The 23,812-nt window shown below is 42.8% G+C and overlaps 1 protein-coding gene across 1 annotated transcript; it reads left to right on the forward strand.

Annotated features, from left to right (window-relative positions):
* On the forward strand, window positions 10,660–23,797 carry LOC110396487 (dystroglycan-like). The gene is made up of 6 exons (XM_021392135.1): window positions 10,660–11,206; window positions 11,413–11,770; window positions 12,773–13,005; window positions 13,603–15,344; window positions 16,957–17,097; window positions 19,447–23,797. The coding sequence occupies exons 2-6, from the start codon at window positions 11,492–11,494 to the stop codon at window positions 20,622–20,624; spliced, it is 3,573 nt and encodes a 1,190-aa protein (XP_021247810.1). The 5' UTR covers window positions 10,660–11,206; window positions 11,413–11,491; the 3' UTR covers window positions 20,625–23,797.

The raw sequence follows: 23,812 nt of genomic DNA on the forward strand, positions 1-23,812 counted from the left end.
AGCTCTCCCACCTCTGGATTCAGTTGCTTCAGTCCTGGGCAGCCCTCACACCCACCATGCCTGAGTGCAAGAGGAGGGGGCGTTTTCTTGGTCTCTCACATGTTCACACTGTGCCTTATGTTGTGAGGCAAAACTGCTATGCTTATCTTTACTCATGGAAGGTGCTCTACTAATGCTGAGATTACTCTTGTTTGCTTTTTAGTGCAAATTATAGAAGCATAGCTAGAGTTTAATCAAATAAACCATGCCATTCAATGCCAAAAACTCAACTGGCAAAAAAGCAATACTGAAGCCCTTCTTCATCTTCCTGTGTTTAGTAGGGGAAGGGAAGGAGAACAAAATTCTGTAAAAGCACAAGGGTCTTTTTTAAAAGATATTTTGTGAAGTTGAAAACAGTGGCTTAATTTTACAAGGCATCCTGTTCCTCAGGTTCAGAATAAAATGTACAGAAATACAGACTAGGACTGCAGCCTCTGCAGGTATGCCTTCTGTCACTCCAGTGTATGACTTTTCCATTCTCAGTCCATTTTCCCTGTGCTTTCTGAATGTGTTTTCCACAGCATCATCACTTCCCATTTTCCATCTGGTGTGACCCCTGGAGCTTTCCTTCTCCATAATTTGCCCCTGGTCTTGGGCTTGCTCCTGCAGGCAAGACCACCAACCAGGCTAATGTAGACCAAAAGATCAGACCCATCAGTATTCAAACTGACCCCAGCGTAGATAAAAGCAAATTTTCTCTACTCTGCTAACTATACAAACAAATGAAAGGCCATTTTCCCACATCCCACTTCATCACAAGAATCACTGACAACATGAACTACCCAGAAGAAAAACTGCATTCATCTTAAAAAGCTAAATGGACTACTTTTCACTCTTTTCTAGTAAATCCCAAGTTGGACATTACAGTCCAAAAGACATTGATAGAGAAAAGTCCTCAAGCATAAAACCAGCACAGAGGCTAGAGTGGCTCCCTAAGAAATCAAAATTAGGTTTTCTGTTTACAGGTGTCAGATGCCCAAGGATAAATATCGTCTCACTTATTTAACTTCCTGAACTGTAATTTATCTACTATAAACAGAGCTGTTTAATTCGCATCTGTATCAGTTTAAAAAAAAAAAAAATTAGATCTTCCTTTTCTAAGAGAAGAACCAATATCAGGATATTCAGATTCTGTTTTTCACCAAGGTGAGAAGGTCTGAAGACCACCAAGCACTAAGGAAAGATGCTTCATTTTTGACGTGTCTTATAAGACAGCTCCTATGGTTTTTCTGAGGGAGCACATCCAACACCAGCAATCTGCTTTCTTTGCCACAGGTAATCCTATGTGAGAGCAACATTAATATTTGGTTTTCCCTTTTTGCTGTAGGGGGATACTTTACACAGGAGTGCACCACAGAATTTTTTATTTTTTAAAATATATGCTCCAAAGCTGACACTGCCATTGTGATCCCAGGACTTAATCTGATTTTGTGCTGTTACTGAAAAAAAATGAGAAATTCACAATGCAGATAGACCATTCCCAACAGGAGCATAAACTGCTTTCCCGATCCTCATACCAGGACACTCTTGGACAATCTTTTTTCTTCCGTAGGTTATTCTGATGATAGCTCTCCTTTGTCTGAGGCCATATTGGGCTGTTTTTAAGGTATGACCACCTGGTAGCAAAAGTAAATGTTTATGTTGCTCCCATCACCAAGTAGAATATTAAAGAGATGAAGCTTAAAGAAAAAAATAATACTTTCAGTAGAAATACAAGATGCTCCATGACAAACACATCAAATACTTGTAACCACCCACCTCCAATGCCACTCCACAGCAACTTCAGGTTTGATGTAAAAATACTCTGAGGGAGAGGACAAAAAAAGTTATCAGCAGGAATTCTGTTGATTGTCACCAAAAACCTTTAGCTAAATCATTTCCTGTCCTCTGAATCCAGCTGGAAGCATTTGCCAGCAAGAAGGCGGCCACGTAATCACGCAGCCCAGTCACTCTCTGTGAGACAAACAGAGGAAACTGTATCCTATCATAAATCTGTCAGTCATGTACCAAATGGGTATCATGAGGGCTGGGTTTTCCCCCCTCTAATTATCACTTGGCAGGCACACAGAAGCAAAGTTTGATATACTATTTGTGTCATAGGCTTTTTTGACAGCCTAATCCCACAGAGTCAACCTCTCACAGACCTGGTGCCAGAGCAATGAAGCAGATCCCTCAATGGGGAGACCCGAGAGAGCTGAGGAGACCTGCATGTGTTGCTGCCCTCCCACTGATCTGCAGCATGAGCTTATATGAGAGAAAAAAAAGTAAAACTGCCCTTCTTTCAGTGCTTTCAGTGGATGAGCTGAAGACTGAAAACAAATTTGAAGTTAATTTATTTAATGCAAGCTGATAGTCATTGTTTTGACATGTCTGGGCATATTCAGGGACTAGGTAGGTGGGTAGAAGCAAAATAGCAAAGAAAACGTCAATGAGCTTCAGTAACAGAAGAATCGTAACCAGACTTTTTCAGAACTGTATGCAGAAAGGAACATCAGCACCTACCCATCATCCTGGTGCTTGATTACAGGCAAACAAGCACAGCCACAAAGTCGAGGAGTTGTGTGTCATAGGACAGGCCCGGGATCAGAAGGGAAATAGAGACACCAAGAAGTAAATGGCAGGAGCTACAAAGGAATTTGGGAATTTGAGGAAGTAGGGGCATCTGAAGGACAGGCTGGCACGTGGGCAGGGTGGTCCATGCAGAGCAGGCCAAGGCAGGCAGCAAGATGTGAGGAAAGCCCATAGGTGGAAGGAGGCCTTCAGGCAAGCATTTTGGATGTTGAGGGCTGCCAGAAAGGCCAAAGCTGCTAGGCAGGGTCTAGATGATCACCCAACAAATGCCACTCAGAAATCATTGACATATTTTGGCCATTCTCGCCAGGGCAATTCTGGCAAAGACAAAGGCCTGCAGTGGAGACAGGATTATTACAGACCAGCTCTGGTAGCCCAAGGTCCAAAACTCAGCCAGGAAGGCACCGTGGTTCTTCCCTTGCTCACTCACACTCTGCTCTCAGCAGGAAACATCAGCCAAATCTCAGTTACTGTGGTGACAAAAAGTGGTAACTGTTGGAGTAACAAACATTGTGTATGCAAATTCAAGTATCCAGGCACAACAGCCCAGAGGAAAAAACAAAAGCAAAAGCAAAAAAACTGGCACAACAATAACAAAAGTAGACCAAGTGCTGGGTCCTGCACTTTGGTCACAACAGCTCCATGCGTTACTACAGGCTTGGGGCAGAGTGCTGGAATTCTGTGCAGCAGAAAAGGATCTGGGTGTGTTAGTCGACAGCTGGCTGAGCATGGGCCAGCAGTGTGCCCAGGTGGCCAAGAAGGCCAATGGCATCCTGGTTTGCATCAGAATAATGCAGCCAGCAGGAGCAGGGAAGTAATTGCCCCTCTGTACTCAGCTCTGGAGTGGTCTGACAACACCTCGAGTACTGTGCTCAGCTTTGGGCCCCTCACTACAAGAAAAAACAGTCAAACAGGCTGCCTAGGGAGGCGGTGGAGTCACCATCCCCAGAGGTGTTTGAGAAACGTGGAGATGTGGCACTGAGGGACATGGCTTAGTGAGCATGGTGGTGATGGGTTAATGATAGGACTTGGTGATTCTAAAGGTCTTTCCTAACTTGAATGATTCTATGAAAAAAACAGGCAGATAGATAAACTATTATTTGCAAGAATAAGAGCCTGAAGTAAGGCTCCTAGATCCTTTTTTTAAATAAATAATTTTGCTTCCAGAAGCACCATAAGAAAACAATTTTAACTTACCAGTGCATCAACTCTGCTGTTGAGATGTGGCTTTGAAAATCCAGGTCTCCAAAGACTGTCTTTTTATAAGAGCAGTTACTAAGTACAGATAAAGGCTTTCAGGCATTATTTCATTTCAGGGAAGAGGCAGTAAACTAAAATGTTTTGTTTTTCTTCCTAACCCTCAGCTTCATCACAATTTCTTGTCTGGGAGTCATGCTTATTGTGCTGCACTTTAGTCTTTCAGCAAGAACACCGGGTAGATAAAGGTCACAGAATGCTTGTTGGCCTCATCTTACATCCAAAGAGTATAAACCAAAAAAACCCTCCACCAAGAAACAGAGGAGACCTCTTACAGGAGAGCGAAGAACGTGTCAGAGGCGTTGTGCAATACTGCACTGCATTGACAGACCTGTAATCAAGGAACATTCACAGTCCTTTCCCTCCCCCAGCACATTCAGCTCCAGCACTCTCAATTTCCTTAGCATTAAATTCAACCCAAACCTCAAGAGCTTCAATAAAGACCCTCGCATACCTCAACATGAGTCATGCACATACTTTACTGGTCTTGTAGCAAGTCTCAATCCATACTAAAATGTGACAACTTGTTTTTCTTTAGCCTGTGGTATATTAAATATATAGGGATTATATTCAATCCCTTATCAGTGATGAAGCCAGGACTTTTGATAAGTCATGTGATTCTCCAAAGATAAGGAAGCAGAATCCTGGCTGGCTGGCTTTATAGAAGCCTCAATCGCTCTGCAATTATCAGTGCAAGCATGCATCACATGATACTTTTCCTGATCTGTGGTTCTCTGAGCAATTCCCAGTTCAATCTACAACAAGGAAAAAACTGCAATAAATCAAAAAAAGTGAGGCAGATGAAGAGGGAGAGGCAAAAACCAAATCCCATAGATAGCTCTGGGCCAACCCAATCAGGGGGAAGATGTCAATATTGCCATCAAACCAAGAATAAATGCAAATACTATTTCTGCTGTTACTGAAAGCCAAGGCAGCCATGTTCGGTTCCGTCTGGCTCCTTGCTGCCTGTCCCTGCAGATGATGTGGCGGAAGACGAAGCTGAGATTACTGAGAGAGAAGAAAGGGAAGTAAAGAAAAACCTGAGGGAAGCCAGATTCCATTTGCTCCACTGCTCATAGAGCAATTTGTTTAGGTAATTGCCAAAGTAAAACAAACATAGAAAGAAAAACATCTGGGAGGAAAAATTGGTAGGAATGATCTGGCTGTACATTCGTTTCATATTCTCCATCAGTCAACAGCCTCTCACTATCTGCAATGCGAGAAAGGCAGGGGGGTTGCTGTAGGACTTTTTTGATAGCTTTAGGACTCAGTTTAAACAACAAACATGAGGGAAGGAGAGCAAATTTGAAAGAACCTAAGGGTTAATGAAGTGCACCATGATCTGTAAACCCAGCACTGGCACGGGTATCAGACCGGCACTGGCACCGCTGCTGTTTCCTTTGTGTCTTTCTCATAACTTCCCAGCAGGGCTAAATTAACAGACCCTATGAGAAAGACCCACCTCTGATCATAAGAGAATTAGATTTTCCTTCTTTCCAGCAAAGCAGAGAGGAACCATCAAATGTAAAAAAAAGCAACAAGCAATGGCAACAGCATCTGCATTTCTGGAGGACAATAGAGCAGCAGTGCTGGAATTAACAGCATTTTAAGCCAAACTCAGGGCTGGTGCCAGGGCAAGGGAGCTCTGTCCCAGACTGTTACATCTGCTGAGAGTAAGGCTAAATGGAGCCCATTGAGCACGACGAAAACATTATGAGGTTATTACAACAACTTGTTTGAAAATGTGCAGCGGGAAGCCAGCAACGCCAGATGAATGCAAAACCCGAGCCCAGGAGCAGTGTCAGGCAGCATAAATAAGGTTTTGTCCTCACATCCGTTATGAACCTCGTGTTTGTTGTTTGGGACATAACCCATTCCCTTTAAAAAAAAGTAACCAGAGGGCTGGAACTTGGCAGGCCAGCCCCCATCCTGCTGCAGTGTTTGTGCAAACCTCAGCTCTGCTCAGACTCCTGCAACTGACAGGAAAAGGGCAGAGGGGAAAAAGAAAGAGAGCGGTAATTTGCCAAAAGGTTTCAGCTCCATTTGCCACAAAGGGCGGTTAGAAAAACACCAGATGATGCAACTTCTAAAATCCCTTTTGAAGTGCTGGCCCGTGCTTGTTATCAGCAGCCAGAGAGAGATGCAAAGAGCTTCAAAGATTTTCAGGTCTTGCAATGAATGGAACAGAGGCATAGGCCCTGAAGTCCTGCATTGTGGGCAGCTTCGCCTGCCTCTCTGCTTAAGGAAAACAGCAATACAAAGCTAAGCTACAACACAGCACTTTCAGCCAGGGCAACCGAGTGGACTTGTCCTTATTAAATAGCTAATATCTTCAAAAAGGCCCGAATTCTATTACTTTTTCAAATTTTATAAAATTACAAGTGTTCATCATAAAAATTGAAGCTTTGCAATAAATTTTTTCTTCCATTTTCAAAGAATTCGAAATGAAAAAAAAATTTTTTTTAAATCACTTTGTAGCATGAAACCATTGAAGTAAATTCTTTCTTCTCAGTTTTTAAACTCTCCCCAGGAAAAAAATCTAAGCTGAATTGGTGAGGGCTTGTCTGAGCAGGAAGCGTTTATCTGCTCGATACACAGCTGCAACCATGTCAGTGCCTGAGCCTTTTTACTGAAGCCTCTTCCAGCTCAGCTAAACAGTTTTCAATATCGTAAGCTAAGCTTTAAAGAAGAACATAAAACCATAATTTAAAAAGAAAAGAAAATGTTTGTAGCAAAACAGGGGCATTCACATGGGTAGTTAAAACCAAGTTCAACATGAGAACACATTCTTGCTTTGGCTTTCATGTCAAAACTTTCTCACAGAGATGATTTCTCAGAGGAAACACGGGGGGTGGGAGGGAAGTGAGGTGGGAAGTGAAAATACTTTCTCGGTGCAAGGCAGAATGGGAACTAGAAGCAAGTAAGGACAAGGCCTGAGAAGCGTTCATTCAGGTGTTGCTTTCCTTTATCTTTTCCATTCTTTCCTCCACTGACTCTACAATAAGAAGAAAAGGATGAAAACCAGAGGCAGAAACCCATAGATGAACACCGGTGTGTTTAAAAGTTACATGCATTTTGTTTGTTTGTTTCATTTTTATTTTGTTGTTACTTTTTTTGCTTTGAATTTTGATGAAAAAACCTGAAAGCTCTATGTCAAAATGTGACTTTCTCCGTAGCTTGCATTAAGTCATACTGGATAGTTGCCATTTGGTCCCACTGAACACACAGACAGGGACACAGCCCCTTGATGACAGCACAAGATGTCCTCCAGACCAAATCCCTTTGACAGCCATGCCTCTGAACAGAGGGATGTGGTGGGCTCTGCCTGTTTCGTAAGGGCCAGATACAATAAACATCTCTTGGAAATCAGTGCCTTGTGCCCTAAGGGTCTTTTTCCCTGGATAGAAGGGGTGTGTTACCATGACCACACAAGGGCTGCCAGGTCTGTCACACAAGGCCTGACACCGTAAACGCACAGGAGCATCCGGAACATACAGGCTCCTTTTTTCCCACCATGTGCGTTTGTGTCTTCCCTAACACCCAGTTACCAGCTTTCTGTCTTCCAGAAATTCTGGACAATTCTGTCCCTGCTGAAACTAGGACAGTATCTGCAGTCCAAACACAGTCAAAAACATCTAAATTTTGCAAAAGACTTATGCGCCGACAGCCACTGTGAAGGTATATCGCTGCATGCTGATAGGTGACTCAAACACAAGAGACTTCCCTGGGAACATAGTGGAAGTTAACGGGAGAAGTTGGAAAACCACTATACTGACCAATTCAGTAGAGAGTGTGCTACCATCAGGCTTCCTACCAGTGATGTTGATGCAAAGCACTGAGCGCTGGCCTGGTTCGCATGGTGGGGGCTGCATGGCTGTCAGCACTGCTGGCTTCAGGCGTTCAAAACAGTAATGAACTTGGCCTAAGAGAGCTCAAATACTCAGTCACCTCATTTTCTGAATTTCTGGGGGCACTCAGGAAGTGTTTGGTATTCCAGTCTTTCCTGATGCAAAGGAAATCAAATATGGTTAAAAGGAAGTCAAAACTGCCAAGCAACTACTTGATTCCAGGTGCTGGGGCTTTAAAAGCTATGAAAAAAAAACACCATAAAAATATTATCTGTGCTACAGTCTCTAAATCTGAACGGTTTTAGGCTGTTTGGGGTGTTGCAGGAGGAAGACCCCTGAAGAAGGTTAGATATGAACTGAATAAATAAGATTCGGGCATTTGCTCCCCCCTTCTTCTAAATATGGGTAATGACAGAGAGCCTTAGGAGAGGACAGAAAGAAGAAAAAGGACAGCAAACAATTCCATTTTATGATTTTTTTTCCCTTCTCTTTATTGATAACATATTTTCTTCCTCAAAAAAAAAAAAAAAAGGGAAAAGGTCAGGGAGAGAGCTGGAGAAACAGGGAGACAGAGACCAAGAGAGGAGACAGAGAAACCAGAGAGGAGACAGAAAGGAGCAAGAGAAGCCAGATAGAAGAGAGAGGAGAGGAGTCAGAGTTGAGCCATAGAAGGTGCAGAAGATCCATAGTGAAGCCATAGAGGAGGCAGAGGAGATAAAGAGAAGCTGGAGAGCCAGATAAGAAATGGAGCAGAGAGGAGCCAAAGAGGCACAAAAGCCAGAGAAGTGCCAGAAGATTCAGAGGGAAACAGAACGGAGACGGAGAAATCTGGGAAGCAAGAGAGGAGATACAATGACAGAATGGTAGAGGTTGGAAGGGACCTCTGGAGATCACCAAGTCCAACCACTTTGCTAAAGCAAGTTCTCTACAGCAGGTTGCACAGGGAAGTGTGCAGGTGGATCTTGAATATCTCCAGAGAAGGAGACTCCACCACCTCTCTGTGCAGCCTGTTCCAGTGCTCTGTCACTCTGACATTAAAGAAGTTCTTCCTTTGTTTGTGTGGAACTTCCTGTGTTCCAGTTTCTGCCTGTAGCGCCTTGTTCCATTGCTGCTCACCACCAAAAAGAGTCCACCCCCATCAACTTGACTCTTGCACTTTAGATATTTATAAATAGTGATGAGATCCCATTTGAGCCTTCTCCAGGCTGAAGAGTCCCAGGTCTCTCAAGGAAGCCAACATGAAACCAGAGGGGAGACAGAGAAGCCAGAGAAGCAAGAGAGAGATGCCTGAGAGGAGACAAGAGGTGCCAAAATGGTGCCAGAGAGGAAATAGGAGGCAAACATGCCAGTGAAGCAAGAGAAACTAGAGATCCAGAGGAGCAAGAGAAGGAGCCAGAGACACCAAAGAAACAACAGAGAAGACAGAGAGGAGACAGAGAGCAGATAGTAAGCCAGATTGTATCTCACTGAGTCAGGAATACTTTCAGTCAGGAGTCCTTGCTTCTGGATGAGCTACAAAAAAAATGATATATTTGATCGTTCCTGTTTTTATCAAAAGGCATTCACCTCATATTTGACCTCGTGCCTCTGTTTCAGTTTACCTAAAAAATGAATTATGAGCTCAATAATTGTGCTATAGTGAGAATTACAGGAAGCCAGAGAAGTTTTAAAAATCTTATCATGTTATGCTTCTATAGCACCTTCGTATAGAGTTTTAGTTTATAACTGGAGAGTCAATGTAACACGCAATGTGATAATACTTTGCCACACTTGACACTGCAAAGCAAATGCATTATATTTCTCAAAAGGTCCAAAGTTAATTCAGAAGGATGCAAACAGGCGAAACACCTGGGTCACGGTATTTCCTATCCCCTGAGTTGCAGCAGGAGCCAGGAGCTTTGGATCCCTGGATTGGGGCAGACGTTGCACCTTCGGGTGGTGGTTAGGACCTCTATCAGATCGCATCAAGAGGAGTTCTTGGAACATCGCCATCAGGGTGCTCCAAAATGATGACTCACGCCTGGTTACATGGCAATATTTACTAAGCTCTCAGGAGGCAAATCCATTAGCAGAGATTAGTCAGCTGTCAAGAGCCCATTCCCTCGTATAAGAGTTCTGTTCTCTAAATAAAAGTTCTCATCTGTAACAGGAACTTCCACCCCACCACCTACTCGCTCATTTCATAATTCCGCAATCGGTGAGTTAGGACATGCCATTGTGTTTTCTCAGATTGCAGAGGAAGGTAACACAGGAGAAACCGACAGTGAAAAATGAAGATTTGACTGCAGCAACTTTTCTCACCATAACCGAGCATGATCAAGCAGCTTTTGATTCATTCAGAGCCAATTCTGCCTGCGAGGAAAAGAGACTCAGCTGGATGCAGATTCATCTCTGCCCAAGCGCAGCAGCCACCTCAAGCGTGTGCACTGAGCTCTGCAGAGTAACTCCTTTTGGTTGTTCAGAGTGCTGCATCCTTCCAGTAGGACACACCACAGCCTCCAGGAAACCACTCTGTGGTTCAGGAGATATCACACGGGTTTTTTTTGCCAGTACACATGAATACCTGGGGGCATTGATTACCCCACTGATTACCACTCCTCACTCTATCCGAAGAATAACTGATCATTCAAATGGAAAGGATTTGGGCAACACAGCATGACAGAAAGGCTGGCAGCAACTACAAAGCATGCTGCGCACAAACAGAAGGAATATGCTGCTCGGTCAGCAGAGCAAAACTCATTCCTAGACACACGGCTATTGAGTTTGTTTGAGCAAGACTCATTCCTAGACACGTGGCTATCTCTATGCAGAGAGGGCTGGGGTTTTCAAGACGTCCTGCTGTTAGAGCTGTAACAAAAAGCATTGCTTCCTCAGTCTTCTGGGCCCAAAGGATTGTTCAGGCTTTCCCAGCTGTATCAGTTGGTTTAGGAAATTTTGCAACTGCTGCCTACAACTTTTTTTTCTCTCGCATGCTTTGAAATAAATCTACCCTAAGCAGGACAGACAAGGCATACCACAGGCCCCTCTCATGCAAAAGGTGTTGCGTTTGGAAGCCACTCCCAGCTCTGTGAGAGCCCCACACCTGCTGGTACCATTTCACTCCTTATTACTGCTTTTATCTCCTCTGAAAAACTGCAGCAAGTCAAAGCAGCGGGAGCCTGGCCCCTGATGCTCCATAGACATGGATACTGACCCTATCTTTGCCTTCAGTTTGTCTACTGCATGCCACACCTGGTTCTCCCTTTATTGCCACTATACAACAAACCCTGCCAGGTCGGGTTACTGCTCTGTTATCTGGCTCTTCTAAGCCATATGTTGAAGCCCCCCCTGAGGACGCCCTCGTGTAGCATTTCAGCTCCTGGAGACCAAGAGGTCTTTCATTGGGACAGGAACAGCGATGGGAGCAACAGCAGCTGAAAAGCGTTATGAGTTGGCTCTGTGCTACAAGGTCCTTTCCCATAAGAGATCTTCAGCCAAACGGAGCAGCGGCGGTGAGTACAGAGGCTTTTAAAAAGTCTACAGCCCACCCCAGATCCCACTGTGGGCTGTAACAAATAGACAGGAGGGCTTCTAACAGATGCTGCTGAAAGCCTTGCTGCATTTTACACCTTTCTTCTTCCTCACAAGATGAAGTAGGCTGATCTAAAGTGCATGTGCATATGGTTTGGTTTTCTTTTTTCTTCCCTTTCCCTTACAGATTGAAAGCGCAATGAAGTAGCAGCATCTATCTGCTAGCAGGGTGCACGCGGGCAGCCCCACACAGCCACTGCTGGAGGATGTATGCCCGCAGGAGCCCCGTGGGCACCGACAGCAGGTATCCTGCTGCAGAGTCCTGCTTGCTCCCAGCAATGCGAGTTTCACCTGTGCTCCCTCTTGTCTTTGCACTGGCATGTGTCGGCATAAACATGTCCGCTACGGTTGTCAAGGAGTCAGATAACATGTGTGAAGAAACAAAGGCCCTGCAAGGAATCCCAGATGCAACAGTCCTCGTGGGAAAGATATTCTGTTATCCAGTGCCAGTATTTGCCTTTCAGGGAACGATAGCTCAGTACAAGGTAATACTGTTAAATGCACTTCTTGGTATAATCCTTCAGCAAATGAATATTCATTTTATTTTTAAAATTAGCTCAATAAATATCTCCCTCGGAGATGCACTCTAAAGAATTACAAATGATGGTTAAAAGGTAAGCGCTGCTCTTTTCCAATGTAACGATTACATACTAAGCAAACAGAGAAAACCCATGCACAATGTGTATTTCATATACCTGCAGCATGAAGAATGTGGGGTCTTTCTTTGAAGCATACAGAGTTGTCACTACATTTAAAAGAACCAAATGAGCACTACAGAAAGATCGAGGTACACCTCTAGAGCACCAGCTCATCTACAGCTGTTCCTGGACTTCTGTTTTTCCTATTTAGAGTGTGCTATCTGTAAAACCACAGGGGCTGCTCCAAAAGTAATGCCTCTTATTTTATGATGTTGGCCCACAATATCAGAGGTGGACGTTGGTGGTATGACTGTAGAGGCTGAACCTTCCCACCAATATTCCATTACATTTTGTTGCCATGTGACAGATGGCAGCAGGGGGTCAGTCTGACAAAGTGGCATCTGACATGGAAGTGTGGATGAAGAAAGATGTGTCATTAAATTCCTCCATGTGGAAAAAAAGGTACCCATTGACATCCATCCATGCTTGGTGAATGTTTATGGAGACCAAACAGTGGATGCGAGCACAGTGAGGTGTTGCTTTTTAGCAGTGACAAAAGCGACATGAAAGACAAGCCGTGTTCCCAACTGACAGATTTGTATGCGTGAGGCATGCAGGCTCTTGTTTATTACTGGTGAAAATGCCTAACTGATGGTGGTGACTATGCTGAAAAATAGTGCCTTGTAGCTGAGAATTTGTTCTATCAAACAGCATTATTGTGTTCTTCGTCACTATTGTAGTTTCCATGGAAATGAATAGGAAGCATTACTTTCAGAGCAACCTATGTAGAATAGGAATAGCTACGTCCTGTCTTTAATTCTGTTCATCTTCCTTCCTCTTATGGGGCAGGTCACTTTAGCCAGTGGTGCAAATTTGCCAAGATGGCTGGACTTCAACCCCAACACAAACATGCTGCAGGGACTGCCAATGACTGGGGAGAGCGGAGCATACCTGCTGAGCATAACTCCCTCTGGAATAACGTGCACTCAGAGAGCTGCTGTAAAGTTCACCATTCATGTTCAGGACAGCGTTTTGTTCCTGGACACAGAGAACAGCTTGAACCACATACCAAACAGGCACCAGTGAGTACTGTCAGCTGCTAAAGGCCTTGGCCCAAATCTGAATTTAAAAATGAAACTGAAAAGTAAAAAAAGCAAGCCTGCTAGCAGTGGGGTGCTGATGCTCCAGATGGCTGTTGACAAGGCAGCATTCAGCCTCCCTGCCCCAGCTGGGAACTGGAGCTCTTCCTCTGTGGGAAGAGAGGCAAGGCCAACAATTGCCTCTGCAATACACAAGATACTGCCTACTTCCACTGATGGTACTGGGATTCTTTCTTAATATAAGTATTTCCAGTCTGATAGAAACTGAATGTAAATCTTTTAACTGAATTACTTTAAAGTCAGCATCATGATGGTAGTATTTGGTAGATCTGAATCATGCTGCTGTGCTTTAGATCAGCAATGGAGACAAACATAGCTCTTGCTGAAGTTAAAGGAGAGTAGAACATTCTCATATCCAGTAGGAGGAAGTTTTGGATGAAGAGGCAAGGTTGAGTGATGTATGCGCATTGAAAGATGGATTAAATTCAAAGGAGTATCTTCACAAAAGAGGGTCGGGGGGGGGGGCAGATAAACACCTTAAACAATGCAATTTTGGACTTTCAATGCCAATCCTGACAGGTGTGGGAAGGAAGTTCCCGTCACTTCTGCTGAAATCATTCTCTCTACTGGAGCCAAAACCCTGGAAGCACAGGAACGCCTCTACATCGTGTACACGGTCGCTGAATATCTCCATCTGAATTCCTCCCTAGTAACCTTGTTGCAGTACACAGATATGGTGCACAGAAACTTGCAGAACCTGACTGTGCTGGCCAGAGACACTTCGCACATTGACTTCACAGTGAACCGTTACGTAGGACTCTCCTGGCCCATCAAGTGCGGAGAGCTTGCTGTGCTCCACGAATTCATTCAAGTCCTGCAACGCAACATTGATTCACATCACCTCTCACAACTTCTAGGATATGAAATTTCAGGCTGGAGAATTCTTAGGAGAGGGAGTTACAAAAGAAAGTCTCCAAGACAACAGCGCAGGAAATTAATGATCACACCAACGCCTACAATGAAAGTAATTAGAATTACCCAGAGACCAGCTGCAGTTGCTCCCCATCCTTTGTTCTCTGCTGTGCCAAGTCATTTACTCTTACAGCTTGCTGTATCATCTACCCAGAGTTTATATAAAGAGAGCATAGCAACACCAAGTTACAAGTTGCAGAATAACATCCATCTTGTAAGTCAAGAAAGTTTAGTCACCTTAAAACTGGACTCAGCATGGGACATGCCAACTCACGATCCAACAGTAGTTGTTATGTTTGGAGACACTAGCTCTCCAGATCTTTCACCTTCACTGGTTCCTAAATCAATGCTTCTCTTCACTGAGCTGGAAGTGCTGCCCACCAGAGCTCCTGGCATGTCCTTGCTGCTCTGGCAACCTGAGACTCACGTGCCTCAGACAGACTCATGTTTCCATTCTCGTAAAACAGAAGTATATGGATCCCATCTCCTACAGGACATCACTTCAAATACAGACTTGTTTTCCAGGCCTATTTACACTTTGATGATAAACACTCTACATGAACGGCTTCATGCCTTGGCAGAGGCACTTTCTTCAAAGACAGAACTTCATGTATTTTTGCCACAAGTAATGTCAACACCAGAAATGCCAGATTACAGTGATAAGGCAAAAAGCCACTTTCCAAAATCTGAAATGCTTTCTAGTGCATCTCCGTCTCCAGAGAGGTTTCTGTCTCTATCCCCAAACACTTTGCTAACAGCCACAGCTTCATCTGATTTCACATTTCCCACCAATTGTGTGTTTACATCTTCATCAGCAAGTAGTAGCCCAAGCCAGGAGCTAGCTCATGGCCATGAGCAGTTATCTAAGTCTTCTGTGACTATGCCATCATCCAGTGGGCTTCCATTTATTGAAGGGAAAAGCACAGTTTCTTCTGTGATCCAATCAGAAGCACAGAACCTCTATCCCAAATTGAATGTCCGTACTGGAATCTCAGCCTGCTTTTCTAGCTTTTTGTACAGCCCGTTCCCTGGTGAAGCTGAAATATCTTACGAATCAAGTCTGCTCATTCTGTCCCATCCTGATAGCACTCCAGTTCTTAGTCTTACACCACCAAATATACACTCTACTTATGGTGGTAGCATGCTCAAAACAAAGATGCAGTCTGCAAGTATTTTATCCACAAAGGAATTGCACTCGGGCAGAGATCTGGGAACAGGAATGATTTTGCCAAACATCACTGAGCCTACCCTGGAGTCACACAAAATCTCAGATGTCATAGGTGATGCCACAGAAGTACCCCTGGTGACTTTATTTACTGCCACTTCTCGTCTGTTCAGCAGTGTGCCAGGTATATTTTAAGATTTAACTTTCCCTTCATTTTATTTCCTGTTGTGAGAGTCCTAACAGAATAGATCAATATAATTTACTCTGCATCAGCACAACCATGCTGAGCTTTGGATACATCAGCAACAGAGTTCCTTGTAAGGGAAAGTAATTTTATCACTCAACTTTGTACATTTCCCCTAACGACAACCAGACTCAGCTCTGGCCGTCCTATCTCAGGAAAGATATGGACTCATTGAAAAAGGTCCAAAGGAACACAATGATGGTCAGAAGACTAGAAAACATGACATAAATGGAAATAATTAATGTAGAAGACTGAGGAAAGATGCAAGTTTATGTAACAGCTTGCTGAAAAGATGAAAGAACTGTTTTCCACATCCTGTGGGAACAAAAGCAGCACTAATGACTCTATATTACACTGAAGTTGATGTAAGTAAACACTAGATAAACTTTCTCAGAGCAAGGATAATAAGACATTAGATAAGATTGCTTGGGGAACACTGTGGATGTTATTAAGAACACAGCAACAAATGTTTATCAGAAATGACACAAATGTAGCTGAGCATCCTACAGAGTAAAAAATTAGATTAGACATCCTTTACAGTCCTCCTCCAAGTGCATGAATCTGAGTCAGGCTTAAGTATAAGCTAGACTTCAAGAGATAGCACGTTTATAGGACAGGTTGAGTAAGTCTGAAGGATTGTGTCTGCCCCTATTTTTTCAATAGAATTGACCCAGTAAATGCCCTTCTGAATTATTTTCTTTCTAAAGCTCTTCTAGACCTATCTTATGCCTATACCCACAGGGCAAAACTGCAGCTTGAAGTGTTTAGGCTTGTAATCAGGTGTCTAAGCAACCAGCTGTGAAAGCCCAAATAGATAACACAACACTAACATGATACTGCTATTAACACTTGCAAACACAGACCATCTAGAGATTTTCAAAACTCTCTGCTTTGGTGAGAGAAACTGACTGAGCAAAGGCTTCACTGATTTTCCAAAGGAAAGGCTGAGCATTACCCAGCCAGGAAATATAATCCTGCTATTCCCCCAAAACACTACATTTTCCAACACCATTTTCACCTAATGACTAAAATCTTGAATTGTGATTTACAAGTTATTAAAATGAATGCCTAACGCATCAAGTGTGTAAGGTATTGCAAGTATTTTACAGCATTATTACATTATTTTTCATTACAGCATTCCATATTGTAATGGCTGAGAAATTAAGACAGAAAATATGCAATATGCCAAAGCCCACCGAAGGACAGAGCAATGCCACTATGGTATTCCTACTGAAGAGAGGTGCTGATGTATTTAATGCCTACGCAGCAAATCAGTTCCAGAGATAAGATCAGAAGTCAGCTCACTTTACAGCCAGACATGAGATAAGCATCTAACACCAGAAACTCAGATCCACACTGCTTTCTTCTCCAGCTTCATTCCCATGGCTCTAACCTCACTGGCAGATGCAGGCAAAGAATTTTCAAATACATGCCACTAAAGCTTTTAAAAAATATTCCCAACTGTATATCAAATTATTAAAATAAGACATTTTACATACATTTAAGGAATCTTCTACCTAACGCTATAATAAATAATACCTTGTTTTCACAGAGCTGATTCAGACGCTACCACCATCACACCAGGATGCAAGCACCTTGCAATTTCCTACCGATGAAACACTACAGTCTACAGAAAGTATATGGATTCTTCCTCCATCTTCTATTTCACAAGAGCTTCAGAATAAAACCCCAGGTAAAAAAAATGTTTTTCTACATTTTGATGTCATCATCCTCCTTAGTGATCCTGCAAGACATGTCTGGTCTCTGATACCGGAACTCATGTAGCATGGGGTCATAATACTCAAAGCATCATGACCTAAACTTTGTGCCTTTTGAATTAATCTCTCCTCTTTTTTTATATTAGGTAGTAGTATCTAAGGAGAGAATGAGCCTAGGGAGCTATTTTACTAGATCTTGTAAAGTGTTCCCTGTCCCGGTGTTGAAAACACAAATAAATGAGATAAATGAGAACTAGCAGGAAGAAGTGAACACCTCTGTCACAGACTGTGGGAATTCTCCAAGTTCTCATCTTCCCCTTTACTGTTTGAGCCTGCCAGCAAGCTTGACCCAGCAGTCAGACATTTCCTTTTCAAATTCATCACCACATTTTATCTTTCTCACAGCTCACCTAGTGTCTGCTTATATATTCACTCATAAGAGCTCTACAAACTGGGCAGATGTCTTGCTGCCAAGGCAAATGCTGCTGCAGGCAGAGTATCTGCCATCTCCAGAAGCGGGGTGATGGTGCTGGCACCCAGTGTTTGCCTGGTTAACCTGAAATTATTCCTAATGATAGGTACTTCTCAATAATGCAAAGAAAATGCAAACATTCTCATAACATTTCCAGACAAGAAATCCACGTTTGGTTTGGTGATGTTGATAGAAAATGAAATAGTAACATGTGGTAAGATTTACCTCATATGTGAACTCATTTTCTGAATCTAACGGAGTGCTCACCATCAGGGCTGTACCAACTCTTTATAGAGCTAAGTGCTGTTTCTTCAAGACTTGCTTCTGTTTCACGAAAAGAATACCTTACTCAGAAATTATACACTATACTGCAGTGGGGACCTCAGCTTGTGCAAGCACACGGCCAGGGGCTCCTGTAAATTTAATTTGGGAATGAATGTAAATCATCTGAGGAGAACCCTGCTAATGAGATACCTGTGTCAGAGCCTTCAATAATTAAAGTATCAGAGTACGATGCAGTCTCCTGATGGGCAGCTTCAGACTGTAGTCCCCACTGATTTTAATAAAACATCCAATCATACAAGGAAGGACCTTTACAGCTACATAAACTGTCCATAACACAAAATGAAAAAAAAAAACAAAAAAAAAAAACAAAAAACCAAAGAATTTTGCAATAATAGGAAGGAACTCTGCGCTTACTCTTTGATACTGAAAGCATCAGAAATGGGACATACTTGACTGCCAACATGAAGTAAATCTATCATCTGAGAAGCATACTGTGGTATTTCTATGTATAAGATCAAGATATACTTCCGGGAAAAAGACCTTACTAAGATATTACACTAGATAGAAGTGTCTTCAAACTTCTTTCAATACACACATCACTGCTAAATATGCTTCAACATAACAGAACTGCAAAGTCACGTGTAAAATTTACACCCATAAGCACATGAAATTATCATTAAGATATGATCAAGGGCAACGCTTTACGGTATCAGTATATGCTTTACCGTAAGCTTCAGAAGAAGAGAGGTGAGTCTAAAGTTTCCCTTACCAGTTCTCAGCATTTCCCTTGGTCTTCTTCAGGTTAAAGGCTGTGTGACCTAATGGGCACTCGGTTCTTTTCAGTAACAAAGGCCCATCAGTTGAATGCAGGCTAAAGAAGAGACAATAGCTAAAGCTCGCTTCCTATTTACAAAGCAATGAGAATTATTTATCACACCATGTAAAGCAGATTTTTAAAAAAAAGATACTTTAACTTTTTGTTTTCTACATTTTAGATTTGAATTAATCTGTTTCTAAAACAGATTAAAACCTAAAACTTAAACTTGAATTTAGTTTTGAACTTGAACATTTTTTTTTTACTTCTTTTGAGATTATCCTCTAATTATATGCTGAACCAGTCTTGTTAGTGTTGGGTTTGAAAGAATACAGATAAAATAAAACAAATTGGACTGCATATATAGTTATCATCCATGTATTTCAGTCAATCTCACAAGGAATAGTGTGTGATCTTAAACAGTTAGGGATGGTACAGAAAGTCAAGATTACTAACGTATTTTTATCTTAATGCAGTCATGGAGAAGTATTTAAAAATCTTCGAAGCATCTCCCAAAAAGACGCAGAGGTTGTAGTCAATTACTCATTTCAGGTAGGCAAAACTATAGTTGACCTCACTTAGTGTTGGTTACAGCTCTGCTTTGAGCAGGTTGCCTAGATGACCTCCAGAGGTCTCTTCTTGCCAACATGTTTCATAATCCCTTGAGACTGACAAGATTTCTTTGCTATCATTCAATATCAGATAGCTATTTTTTCTTCATAACTCTTTTCCTTTCCTCATCCCTCTCTAAAGGGCAAACAAACACTTCTCCAAAGGTCATTCATTCAATCCAATTCATAACAGCAACCATTGGATGCCTGTTCTCTTTTCCTGTATCTGCCAACACATTTTATGATGAGGAAGACGGCAATTCAACTCAGTTATCTTTACAATTAATTCCATCTGATGGCTCTCCAGTGGGATCAGAAAGCTGGCTTCAATTTAATGTGTCTCAGCAGATCATGCATGGCTATCCGCTTGATATTGACTTCCAGTATTCACCCCAAGAGTTCGTGCTGTCTGCCACAGATTCAGGGGGACTGACTGTCTGGCAATCCTTTACCATTGAGCTTCTGAAGCCCACGCATGTACCGTGCCATTTTTACACCATCAGAATCAAAAACAGCTACTACTCCTTCTTGAGAGAGAGGAAAAGAATTCGTTTATTTCTAGAGAAGCTCTCCTTGTATTTGAACTCCACCAATCCCAAAGACATCGTGGTGACCACTCTCAAACCTGGCTCCACACTAATCTCATGGTACAACAGTTCGCTGTGTACAAGTGCCAACAGACCTTTCAGCTGGTGTGCAAAAGAGGAAATCCAGGAAGCACTAAACAAACTACGAGTGCCAGATGGATACGTTAGCCCACGTTTCATCCAAGCAATGTTACCAGAATACAAGATTGATGTCATCTTCAACATTTCATATAGTGATAACTGCTTTCCCACTACAAAGCCATTTGGTGGATCTTTCAACAGTACTGTGCCTACGCTTCAAGGCTGGAGTGACTCCAATATCATAAAGCCCCCATCAGCCTTACTAAGCAGTCTTTGTGTCACTGTTGGGCTGATTCTGCTTGCATTAGTTTACTGTTCTTGCAAGTATTACAGCAAGATTCCTGAATCCAAGTTTATGACATCTCAGAGCAACTCCCAACTTAGCCATGCTGATGTGGCAATGGATGTCCTGCAGCCTCGCAAAGTACCTGTACATGAGTGTGGAGGATCACCCTCACCTCCCTTATGGCCGCCACCTTTTTTATCACTTACCTCCCCAGAGCAGAATTCCAGGTCAGTAAGGTTGTCTCATATCATACCATCTTCCCAGCCACCAAAATATCAATTCCCACCCCGTTATCAAGAAGGTACAACTATTCAAGTTGACCAGGGCAGTGGCTGTAGATTTAAGATGACATCTTCTAAACAATAGCAAGAGCAAATATACAAATAGACAATTTGTATGCTAGGAAGTACTGTCCTTATCGCACAGGAAAAAATAAAAAAAGGCTAAGTGAATTTTTAAATTTCAGGTAGGACATAAGTTACATAAGCTATGCCTAATGAAGAGGCATAAGAAGAATCAGAATCCTGAAACTAAGTATTAGAACAAAATGCCAAATACATAAGGTAAAGTTATCTACAGATAGGGCAGACAGACCAACGTGTCCGTACCAGTCAATCAGAAAATGTATACCATACTGATGCTAGTAGGAACGAGCCAGAGTTGAGTAAAACCAACTCCATTATGACTCCATACTTTTTGTGAAGAAACAGCAGAACTGTCAGGAGAACCATAACAAAAGCCAATGTTTCCACTGAAATTTGAAGGTCCTACAAGCCCCAAGTCTCTTTGTTTCCCTATAATTACATCAGTATTTAAAAAAAAAACAAGAACTCCCTAACATGAATCTCTTCTCTTCCCATGTAATTGTGTAATGCACTTTTAAAATTAAATTTTCAAGTTACCAGCTTGCTTTCTTATCACAAGACTGGCCCTTACTCTGCTTCTATCCATGACAACTCAAGGATGATGGTAGAAAAAATCGCATAAAAGAATTTGTAAAAACTTTTCAGAGATTTTGGAAATCTTTCAGTTTAACAGATTTACAAAGTTTTATCCATTACTTCCAATCGTAATGTATAAACTACTTTAAAATTGCAAAAATCCTCCATGAATTTGGTCTGTTGGCACATCATACTATGAAAGTACCACTAATACCACCATTTAGAAAGGAGATGCATATTGAGTGCCCTTTCCAGAATTACCAGAAAACTATACTGGAGAGGGTGGATAGCCAGACATCATGAAACCATTGACATTACAACTGCAATGAAACAGTTTTAAATTTTGTCCTTCAGGCAATCATAAAATGACATATATACAGGTTCTGGTCTTGTTCACTCTCAGAATCAGACAGTTTGCTCCAGTTGAGTCAGTTGCTCTTCCTTTACCCACTGACTCTGTAACTCCATCATAAAAGGTCACCATGTTTGTCAGGCATGACTTACCCGTGGTGAAGCCATGTTGGTTACCACCAATCACCTCATCTTTATTTTCCATGTGCCTTAGTAGGGCCTTCAGGAGGATCTGCTCCATGATCTTGCCAGGCACAGAGGTGAGACTGACTGACCTGCAGTGCCCTGAATCTTCTTATTTTCCCTTCTTGAAAATGGATCTTATGTTTCCCCTTTTCCAATATGTGGGAACTTCACCAGACTGCCATGACCTTTCCAATATGACGAATAGCGACTTCACAACTTCATCCACCAGTTCCCTCAGAAGCTGGGGATGGATCTCATGGGGTCCCATGGACTTGTGCACCTTCAGGTTCTTTAGATGATCTTGAATCTGATCTTCACTTACAGCAGGCAGACCTTCCTTATCCAAGTTGTTACCATTGCTTTCTGCAGCTTGGGCAGCATAGCTAGAGCCCTTGCTGGTGAAAACTGAGGCAAAGAAGTCATTGAGCACCTCAGCTTTCTCCGTATCCCTCATGACCAGGTCTCCAGTTTCCTTCTGGAGAGGGCTAACATCCTTCCTGACCTTCTTTTTATCTGTTATATACTGTAGAATGTCTTCTTGTTCCCTTTATGTCCCTGGCTAAATTTAATTCTGTCTGGGTTTTAGCTTCCTAACCTGATCCCTGGCTGCTCCGACAACTTCTTGGTAGTCCTCCCAGGTAACCCGTTCCTGCTTCCACTCCCTACAGACTTTCTTTTCGAGCTTAACTAAGTCCAGGAGCTTCTTGTTGATCCACAGAGGCATCCTGGCACTCTTGCCTGCCTTCATTTTTCTTGGGATGCACTGCTGCTGGGCTTGGAGGAAATGGTTCTTGAATACCTACCAGCTTTCTTAGGACCCTCTTCCCTCCAGGGCTTTCTCTCATGTCACCCTGCCAAGCAGTTCCCTGAAGAGTTCAAAGTCTGCTCTCCTAAAGTCCAGAGCAGTAAGCTTGCTGTGCACCCTTTTTGACACTCCACCATTTCATGGTCACTACAGTCAAGGCCACCCTTGAGCTTCACATTACTCCCCAGCCCCTCCGCCTAGGTGAGGACAACATCTGGCATAGCACCTTTTCTCATGGACTCCTGTACTACTTTGAAGTTATCATCAATAAGTTCCAGGAACCTCTCAGATTTCTGGTGCACCGCTGTGTTGTCCTTCCAACAGATATCAGGGTGGTTGAAGTCCCCTACAAGGACTACGTTTTGTGAATGTGAAGCTTCTCCTATCTGTTCATAGAGGGCCTCATCTGTTTGGTCTTCCTGATCAGGTGACCCGTAGCAGACACCCACCACCATGTCTCCTTCCCCTGCCTTCCCTTTAACCTTGACCCGTAAGCTCTGTCAGCTTGTCTATCCCCAGGTGGATCTCCATAGTCCCCAGGTGGTCATTAACATAAAGGGAAACACCCCTCCCCTTCTCCCCTGCCTATCTTTCCTAAAGTTTATACCTATCTATTCCTACATTCCAGTTCTGAGAGTCATCCCACCATGTCTCAGTGACGATAATGACATCATATCCCTGTAGGTATGCACATGCCTGCAACTCCTCCTGTTTGTTCCCCATGCTCCGTGCATTGATGTACAGGCACTCAAGTTAGGCTCCCATTGAGGCTGATTTACCATTACAATACATTTTGACACCCAAAGGCAAAGTCAACAAGACGGTAAACATTTCAAAAGGCACATTTATGCTGACATCTGGATTTATCTTTATTCTTCACTGGGGTCCCAAGTTCCTCACTATTTACACTGCATCCAGGCTTCACCCTGTGATACAAGTCATGTAGTTTCCCTCACTGAGAAAGCAAACTATAAGCTAGCCTTGAGCCTGTAGACTAAAAAGTTCTCCCTTATCTGCTGAAGACCCTAAAGTGCATATCCATTTGCCTTGCACTCTCCCAGAGGCTGCACACAAGGAAACAAAGCTTCTTAGGACAGGAAACCATAGGGTAACTATAATATCACGGTGTGATCTCACTGCAACGTTGTATAGAGGCAACCTACTGATGAACTCCAACTGAACAGCATGTATTGAAGCCATCCAGCATACAGGGCAGTCCAGCAAGCACCAACACTGCTCTGGCACAAACAGATACTAAGAAGCAGATAGTT

The sequence above is a fragment of the Numida meleagris genome, chromosome 1 (assembly GCF_002078875.1).
Source record: "Numida meleagris isolate 19003 breed g44 Domestic line chromosome 1, NumMel1.0, whole genome shotgun sequence".
In the NCBI taxonomy this organism is placed as follows: Eukaryota; Metazoa; Chordata; class Aves; order Galliformes; family Numididae; genus Numida; species Numida meleagris.

Coding starts and splice junctions, on each gene's coding strand:
- LOC110396487 (XM_021392135.1), top strand. CDS start 11,492: ATGTATGCCCGCAGGAGCCCCGTGGGCACCGACAGCAGGTATCCTGCT. Junction 13,006..13,602: donor CACATACCAAACAGGCACCA/GTGAGTACTGTC, acceptor CAATCCTGACAG/GTGTGGGAAGGAAGTTCCCG. Junction 15,345..16,956: donor TCTGTTCAGCAGTGTGCCAG/GTATATTTTAAG, acceptor TTGTTTTCACAG/AGCTGATTCAGACGCTACCA.